This window comes from Nanorana parkeri, unplaced genomic scaffold, assembly GCF_000935625.1.
Source record: "Nanorana parkeri isolate BGI_ZX_2015 unplaced genomic scaffold, ASM93562v1 scaffold1088, whole genome shotgun sequence".
NCBI classification, from domain to species: domain Eukaryota; kingdom Metazoa; phylum Chordata; class Amphibia; order Anura; family Dicroglossidae; genus Nanorana; species Nanorana parkeri.
The window spans coordinates 541,820-551,124 of record NW_017307356.1 but is presented as its reverse complement, the minus strand read 5'-3'; the positions used below and the strand labels follow the sequence as shown (position 1 = coordinate 551,124).

At 48.5% G+C, this 9,305-nt stretch overlaps 1 protein-coding gene across 1 annotated transcript; it reads right to left on the bottom strand.

The window, feature by feature from the left end:
• Positions 1–430: 430 nt before the first annotated feature.
• LOC108796293 (E3 ubiquitin-protein ligase TRIM39-like) lies at positions 431–5,475 on the bottom strand. The gene is made up of 3 exons (XM_018567754.1): positions 4,426–5,475; positions 3,710–4,263; positions 431–593 (listed from the first exon to the last, which is right to left on the bottom strand). The coding sequence occupies exons 1-3, from the start codon at positions 5,455–5,457 to the stop codon at positions 431–433; spliced, it is 1,749 nt and encodes a 582-aa protein (XP_018423256.1). The 5' UTR covers positions 5,458–5,475.
• Positions 5,476–9,305: the final 3,830 nt, after the last annotated feature.

Genomic DNA, 9,305 nt, shown 5'->3' with positions numbered 1-9,305 from the left:
ATAGACCTTGGACGGGTTGTTCTTTCTCTTCTCCTGAAGTATATGTGAAACTTAGAGTTGCAGGGTCCTGTGTTCACTGTCATCTACTGGACCACCTTGTACACAGCAGCAAGGGCGGGCTTCACACCTGTCCTCATTAACAATGTTTAAAGGTTGGTCAGGAAGTCCCAGCTTGTGCCTCATTAGCAGGTTCTTCTAGACTCTGGTCAGTCTGTATCACCCAATCTTAGGGCTCGTTCACACTATTGAGCTGTGTTTTTCTGCATACCGCTACATGTATGATATGAACACGGCATATAGAAAACTATTGTTTGCAGTAAAATGAAGTTACCGGTTTGAACAAGTCCTTACTCCCGTCACTTGGTGTGTTTTCTGAACGCTGTTTCCATATCTGACACCTAACCCTTCGAGGTTGTGCTTTGAAGAACGTTTACACTTTGGTCACACAGAGGGCCCCCAAATAACGACAGTGCAGCTCTCTGGAGATTTTATTGGACATAGTGTCCTGGCAGGAATACCAGGAACAGAGATTTGTGTCCTTGACATGATTAAGGTTTATCCACCATATGTTGGGCAGCACGATAGTCAGCGTACTACATCCAAAAAAAAGAATGACATTGATTTTTAAGCAAAGGTGCATTAGCATAATTCATGAGACACACCCCAGTGGCATCCCACACGGGTCCGGCACGAAAATACCAATCATCCAATAATATTTGATTATTTATCACAGTTTGTAAACGGTTAACTCTTCTAATCCATCGCGTCAGCATCTTTTCCTCGTTAATTAAACCAAGAACAGTATTTGAAGGATTAATAGTTCTTCTGGGGTGGGCCGACTTTGATCTGGTGTCTGACACTATATCATATTTGGGCATATTTGTCCTCTTATCAGCTACCCTCCCCCCACACACACACAGGTGTTTGCCAATAACAGGAAATCCTTGAAGAGACCGGTAGAACACGGACTGAGACATATTTTGCAGACCTTGCAAGAATAAAACTGTTGATCTCTACAAACCTCGGGACTTATGTATAACAAGATGGAGTTTCGAATATCAAGATGGATTCTTTAGCTTTACCAACTTTTCCCCCTAATTTCCCCCTGTAGTTCATTTCGGTGAACTGGTAATATCAGCAAAAACATAATTCAACCCTCTTCCAGCAGAGCAAAGTGTCCAAGAGAGATGAAGGTGAGTCCGCATGTCCACACTTCCTCAAGATGTAATGTTCTCATAAGGCTCATACTGTCACAGTTCAGCTGCAGATTTGGAACTGAGCTGTTACTTGCAGTTCTACGAGTATATACATATCTCTTACCCCTGGTTCTGCAGGCATGCAGGGCTGTGCTTGTAGTCCTCCAGGCATGTGCTCTGAACCTGACTTACTATTGCACCAGTCTGGCAGCTTTAGGCGTCGGCCAACCTCTCCTGCTGTTTCTTATGCAGCTTCTCGGCCAATCAGTGCAGTCCACTTGTGGCCAATCCTGTGGATCCTCCCTCTTCCTGTCTCTATTTAAACCCAGGGCAGCAAACGGCAAGCTGCCTGAGCAATGCTTTCCCAAGCTAGAGGCCAAGCCCCCCACTTGTGATTGTACCTGAATGCCTGGAAGTTTGCCGTGTACCAAACCTTTGGCTTGTCCTTGGATATCCCTGTCTACAGCCTGCCCTGTGCTTTACTTGTCCTTGGATATCCCTATCTACAGTCTGCCCTGTGCTTTGCTTTGCCCTTGGATATCCCTGTCTACAGTCTGCCCTGTGCTTTGCTTTGTCCTTGGATATCCCTGTCTACAGTCTGTCGTGTACTTTGCTTTGTCCTTGGAGATCCCTGTCTACAGTCTGCCCTGTGCTTTACTTGTCCTTGGATATCCCTGTCTACAGTCTGCCCTGTGCTTTGCTTTGTCCTTGGATATCCCTGTCTACAGTATGTCCTGTACTTTGCTTTGTCCTTGGATATCCCTGTCTACAGTCTGTCCTGTGCTTTACTTGTCCTTGGATATCCCTGTCTACAGTCTGTCCTGTGCTTTACTTGTCCTTGGATATCCCTGTCTACAGTCTGCCCTGTGCTTTACTTTGTCCTAGGATATCCCTGTCTACAGTCTGCCCTATGCTTTACTTGTCCTTGCATATCCCTGTCTACAGTCTGCCCTGTGCTTTACTTTGTCCTAGGATATCCCTGTCTACAGTCTGCCCTATGCTTTACTTTGTCCTAGGATATCCCTGTCTACAGTCTGCCCTGTGCTTTACTTGTCCTTGGAAGTCCCTATCTATAGTCTGCCCTGTGCTTTAGTTGTCCTTGGATATCCCTGTCTACAGTCTGCCCTGTGCACTGTGGCTAGTCCAAGAGGGGATATACCCTCACATTGTAGAAATGTCCACTCCTTCCTGTTGTATCTCTGGGACAGGAAGTGAAGGGTAATCACTCCAACATGCCTGACAGGGGTTTTGACCCTACCCTGCTCTATGGAAAGCTAAACAAATTGTGTCTTTACATACTCATGAAGTGTCTCCTATAAAAGCACAACAGCTGTAAGAAGGTTGGGTTGTGGGAGAGGTCGGGGTGACTTCTGATGGACAGTTTGACCTTCTATGTGTAACTCTTACAATAAATCTATCTTAGGTACATCATTCTACCACTATGCTGTGTGGAACCCACTCCGTATATAACATAAGATAAATGATGGATGAAGGGTCACTTATCAATGTGTGCAAAGCCCCAAGGCTATAGATGTACAATGGGCTTCCACCCGCCATTTGCAGGACTCTGTGTTCTGTGGAGGCACCTTCAGGAGACGGCTTCCTCTTAGACATTCAACCTGCTCTGGTTTTTATTTTTTAATAAATGTGAGCTGGATAATTGTATCATCGCAAACATGAACAGCTTCAACAAACACTTGGATAAGTTCCTCAGTTCACAAAACACACAGAGTGATGGAAATTCAGAGGATCATACATACATTATATACGTTTAACCTGATGGACCTGAGTCTGTATTCAACCTCACCTACTATGTAACGCAGATCAGAAGGATTTTTCTTCATCACATGGATAGGACCATAGAGGAAATGTAACAATTGTTCTGCCCCATAAGGATCATAGAGGTGCCGGGACTGAAGGGGATAATGGGGATTGTAGTCCGTCCCATCATTATATCTATATACAATCATTCATCAATATTCCCATATACAGAGCCAAGGATTTCCACTTCCTGAGACTGTATTCACCCCCGTTACCTGTCCACAATACCCCACACAGAACACGGCCATCATAATCGGGATTCACTGACATCTGTTTATCATTCACATCTAAGCACTGGAAGGTATGGGGGAGGGGTACAGTCTAAAAACCTGACAGGGGTTCCAATCCTCGCCCACTCCATCCAAAACTGAGACAAATAGATACACCTTAAAGGTGCAGGCTCCAGGACTGTCATCCCAATCCTGGCTACACTACATGGTTTGTTATTGACCCGGAACAAGCATGCAACCAGTGAAGTCTGACTCATCTGAACTCCTGCATGCTTGTTCCTGGTCAGTGACACATGAGGTAGTGAAGTGAAGTTGAGGATAAAGATGTCAGCCCTGGAGCCTGCAGAGCCTTATAAGCCAGTAATGTCATTTGCTGTCCACGTCTTCCTCCTATTGGCTGAGGATTCCACCAATCAGATTCTCCTCCCTGTGATGTCACCAGTCTCTGGGCAGATTTCTCACCTCTGATTCCCCCCAGATATCTTTATACAGCCATCTCCCCCTACATATACCCCGGCATGGAGGGGCTCAGTGAAGGTGGTGGTGAAGGTGTGGAGGTGTCGGATCGGGTCACACAGATCATAAAAGGAGATCCGCCCGGCCTCATAATCCAGATCTATCCTGACTCTCTTACTGGAGACATTGCCGGGTAATCGGATCTCATCACTGTCATGTATCACTGAGTACTGCCTATTCCACCACATCCTCTCCAAACCCCAGGACTTCTTATTATCTCCAATCTCTGACTGCTCTCCTCTCCTCTCTATACTGGGGTAACACATCCCGACTCTCCATAGCACCGACCCCCCGACATCCACTTCCCAGTAATGTCGCCCTGAGGAGAAACTCCGACTGCTCAACACCTGAGGACACTGAAATCTCTCTGGAGTTACTGGATGATTCTGGTTTATATCTGACCAGGTTGCAGTTTTCCTGTCATCTGATATAAGTAGATAATTACAAGCTGTGCTCACATCCAGTAATATGTCTGTAACCCCCGACACCCCCGATGTTTGCTGTACAGCCCCAAAATTTGGTCCTCCAGCCTGGCGGTATGAGCGTTGTATGGTGGGGGTTGGATTGGGGTGTGGCCTGGATGGTTCAGCAGTGATGTGACCTTTGTCCTTTGTACTAGAATGTGGATAGACATGTGTGCCTGGACCTTCCTGTACAATTACCCCAGACATGATATCAGATATACCTGTGTGTAATGTGTGTGAGATCCCAGCCACATCCGGATCCCCTCCATCATGGAGGAGTCTATCATGTCTCTCTCTGTCCTCATCATCTCCATCCTCAGTGTCACACAAGTCACCTGTGTCTGATTCCTGTAAGACAGTCAGTGGATCCGTCATGTTACACAGCTCCTCAATGTGACGCATCTTCCTGGACAGCTCGTCCTTCTTTATTTCCAGCTCCCGGATCATATCCAACACGTAGAGGGAGGTCCGCTCTGCCTGACCGGAGATCTCACTCAGGACTCTCTTCTCCAGGTCCTCCAGACGTCTCCTGAGGTCTCTGAGCAGGGCAGTGACTCTCTCTGTTTCACCGGCTGCTTCTCCTTGTACTTTCCTCCTGTGTTCCTCCAGACTCTGGACTCTTCTCTCCATCTCCTCTCTCTCTGTCATCTGTTTCTGCAGAACATTTATCAGTTTCTTCTTCTTCTTTTTAGAGGCCTCATCCAGAGTCTCCACCTGATGTCCTCGATGTTCTCCATCCAGCCTGCAGGACACACAGATACAGGCAGAGTCCTCAGTGCAGTAATACTCCAGGATTTTCTTATGGACGGAGCATTTCCTGTTCTCCATTGAAGTGGTGGGGTCACATAAGACGTGTTCTGGTGACTTGCTGTGGAGTCTCAGGTGATTGTCACACAGAGAAGCTTCACACAGCAGACAGGATTTCACAGCAGGCACAGGAGTGTGAATACACTGAGTACAGAGGACCCCGGACTCCTCCTGATCTGGCTGAGCAGACAGGAAACTCTCCACAATGTTACGCAGTGTTGTGTTCCTGTGCAGTGCAGGACGCTCCTGGAAGTTATCTCTGCATTCAGGACAGGAATATCCTTCAGACCCCTCCTGTGTATCCAGCACACGACCAATACAATCCTGGCAGAAGTTGTGTCCACATCTCAGGGTTACAGGATCTGTATAAATGTTCAGACAGACGGAACATTCCAGCTCAGCTCTCAGATTAGCAGACGCCATCGCTGACAGCAGAAGAGAAATTACAGTGAAAGTCTCTGACACTCCTTAACCAGTGTGACGGGTTCTGTACACTCCTACACAGGGCGAGGCTGAGACTTGTATTCATAGGAATCCTTATACAGAGGACACAGATAATGCATGGGAGGATTCCTGACAATAATCTCCATATCTGGGTGTGGAGAAGAGGGCTCCATGAAGCCCTGAGTCCCTCTCTCCGCTCCCCAATCACCTCATCACTTTGTGGGTCCTCACTTCCTCTGTCCCAGCTACAGCAGCCTGGGCTTTGATCTTTAACACAGAGCAGACCTGCAGTTCTCTATCCGTCCTGCCCCCAGGGCCGGATTCCCCACAAGGCCACAGAGGCCAGGCCTCGGGGCCGCACGGGCTCCATAAGGGGAGGGTGGTAGAGCTGGCTCTCCTGAACAGCAGCATGCCCCAGTGCCAGACGTCCACTACAGCGATGTTTTCTTAAGTCTGTCCCTGCCCCCTGCTCAACTGACAGCAGGAGAGCGTGGACTATTTTTTTCTATTTCGGCTGCCGCGGAAGAACACAGAGAGCTGCGGCAGCCGATCATTAAGCCCTAGTTCCGGCTGCCTAGAGTGCAGAGTAGTCTCCACCCCCTCCCTTCCCCACACACACAGCGTGCAGGGATCTCTTAGGGGTAATGTGCCTTGGTTCCCCTAGATGGCAGCACTGTTGCAGGAGATGGTGACAGAGTGGGGACAGAGCAGCAACGAGCAAGGACTTTTTTCTTTTCTTCTTTCTATAGAAAGTTTTTATTTGACAGGATACAGAAGACATTGGACCAGATACAGACAGTAGATGGATTTCTTCTATGAACAGACATCTAGATAATCCAAGGTATGTCGCAGGCAGTGAGGCTTAGGAGGGGGATGGGTCTGGCAATTCAATACACACCGGAGACAATACACAAACTGGTAGCACTTCACACATTCCTGGGAGGGTTTTCTTCCTCGCCCATTTTGGCCGGACTGTCTTCCTCTTCAGAACTTTCCTCTTCATCTTTTTCCATTTTCTTCTTTTTTTGCCTGTCCTGCCTTACAGGTTTTGGAGGAGATTCTGGATCTTCTTACTTTTCAACCTTCCATGTTAATAAGCTCACATGGGGGAAACAATACCATCTTCTGACCTGCAAATACCATATTTTCAATCATCTGCTGTAACCTGTTGTCTGTTGTAACCTTCTACACTCAATATAACATTCCGTGGATGACAAGGTATTTGTTGAGCTCAGCTATCTGATAAGTATTGTCCGCGGTGATGATATCTGCTCATACAGGCCAGGCATGGAGGTCTCAGCAAGGGATAAATCTCTAATAAAACAATCTTAGTCAGAATAGTCGGAGATATGTAGAATTCCTACAGCCCGCTGTGTATATGTGTGTGTCTAATCTGCAATCAAGCTCAGTGCCATCCGCCATCTTGTGAAAGCACACGGTCGCGCAAGCTTGCTGCAATCCACCTGTGAATGTTGGAAACTGTTTCTCTGCATTGAACTGTGTTACCCCACCTGTCTAAGCTGCTGTTTGTCTTCTTAAAGAGACAGTACCATTTGCAAAAACATGAAAAATGTCTAGACAAGGCTCTGAGTACTCTATTATGGCTGAACCAACACAGATTCACCGTGCTTCTGACCCCGCAGACATACAGGGAGATGAGTTCTCCAGCAATCTGTCTGACCTCTGGGACCGAACTTCACAATGCATGTCAGTTTTGTCACACTGTAAAGGAGAACTATGAGGGGGAGGGGCTTTTCACTCACCTCATAGTTCTAGCCGACCTGTGACAATGAGACTGTCACAGGTCGGCTCAGTAGATCGGGAAGTGAGCGAACACATACCAGCGTTCGCTCACTTCTCGATCCTGTCACAGCTTTCTGCCGTGACAGGGGAGGGACTGGATTCCCCCCTCCCCGCTCCGATCCGCCAGCGCTGATTGGCGCAACGGACACTGGAGGGGGCGGCTACAGCTGGCTATGCCTCTAGATAGGCAGAGCCAGCTGTCACTCACGCAGCTGGGCGGATCCAGATATAATTGTCGGGATCCACTTTGGCGTCTCTGTATTCTGTGAGTTGCAGCTCGCGGTATACTGAGCTTAGGGTGACGGGAGGACGCTAGTTTGCTCTCGCCCGCGACCCTCAGGAGAACTATGGGGAATATCCCTAACCCCATAGTTCTCCTTTAAAGATCAACCAGCTGAATTAAGAGACTCTATAGATCGCCTATCTGCTGCCTATGACCGTTACCAACGACTGTCTGCAAAATACAGACTTCTTGCAGGACTCCAATATAGAGGACTCTTCAGCAGAACTGACCAAGACTGACGCACCAAACCAACAAAGGGATCTCTTAGTGCAAGATGCAAAGTATAAGGCAGAACTCGACATCGATGTTGAGATCCGCCCAGCTGCGTGAGTGACATATAGTCATATACTGCCCAAAATGATGGCTGGGCTCTCTTTATATAGCAAAGTCAAAACTCGCACCCCCCCCCCCCCACTAAATTTTTTGTCTTCTTAAAGAGACAGTACCATTTGCAAAAACATGAAAAATGTCTAGACAAGGCTCTGAGTACTCTATTATGGCTGAACCAACACAGATTCACCGTGCTTCTGACCCCGCAGACATACAGGGAGATGAGTTCTCCAGCAATCTGTCTGACCTCTGGGACCGAACTTCACAATGCATGTCAGTTTTGTCACACTGTAAAGGAGAACTATGAGGGGGAGGGGCTTTTCACTCACCTCATAGTTCTAGCCGACCTGTGACAATGAGACTGTCACAGGTCGGCTCAGTAGATCGGGAAGTGAGCGAACACATACCAGCGTTCGCTCACTTCTCGATCCTGTCACAGCTTTCTGCCGTGACAGGGGAGGGACTGGATTCCCCCCTCCCCGCTCCGATCCGCCAGCGCTGATTGGCGCAACGGACACTGGAGGGGGCGGCTACAGCTGGCTATGCCTCTAGATAGGCAGAGCCAGCTGTCACTCACGCAGCTGGGCGGATCCAGATATAATTGTCGGGATCCACTTTGGCGTCTCTGTATTCTGTGAGTTGCAGCTCGCGGTATACTGAGCTTAGGGTGACGGGAGGACGCTAGTTTGCTCTCTCTCGCGACCCTCAGGAGAACTATGGGGAATATCCCTAACCCCATAGTTCTCCTTTAAAGATCAACCAGCTGAATTAAGAGACTCTATAGATCGCCTATCTGCTGCCTATGACCGTTACCAACGACTGTCTGCAAAATACAGACTTCTTGCAGGACTCCAATATAGAGGACTCTTCAGCAGAACTGACCAAGACTGACGCACCAAACCAACAAAGGGATCTCTTAGTGCAAGATGCAAAGTATAAGGCAGAACTCGACATCGATGTTGAGATCCGCCCAGCTGCGTGAGTGACATATAGTCATATACTGCCCAAAATGATGGCTGGGCTCCAGGATCTCAGGCGGACTGTGCATGATCTGTGGTGGGCTTTGCAGCCTACGGACCCTGCAAAGCCCCCCACAGATCATGCAGAGACCCCCTGAGACCTGGAATTGCCCCCACAGATCCTGTAGAGACCCCCTGAGTCACTGCAGTCTGCCAGAACTCAGGGGGGCAGTGCAGGATCTGTGGTGGGCTTTGCAGGCTGCAGAGCCTCCTACAGAGCCTGAAAAGCCCCCCTGAGACCCGGCAAAGCCCCCCACAGATTCTGTAGAGATCCCCTGAGACCCTGCAGAATGCTGGATCTCATGGGGGGCTCTGCAGGATCTGTGGTGGGCTTTGCAGGCTGCAGAGCCTCCTACAGAGCCTGAAAAGCCCCCTGAGACCCGGCAAAGCCC

What these genes read in the sequence shown, in the direction of transcription:
- LOC108796293 (XM_018567754.1), bottom strand. Translation starts at nt 5,457, where the DNA reads ATGGCGTCTGCTAATCTGAGAGCTGAGCTGGAATGTTCCGTCTGTCTG. An exon ending in TATCTGATATCATGTCTGGG is followed by an intron (nt 4,264 to 4,425) that starts GTAATTGTACAG and finishes GGGGCTGTACAG; the next exon opens with CAAACATCGGGGGTGTCGGG. An exon ending in ATATCTGGGGGGAATCAGAG is followed by an intron (nt 594 to 3,709) that starts GTGAGAAATCTG and finishes TTTTGGATGTAG; the next exon opens with TACGCTGACTATCGTGCTGC.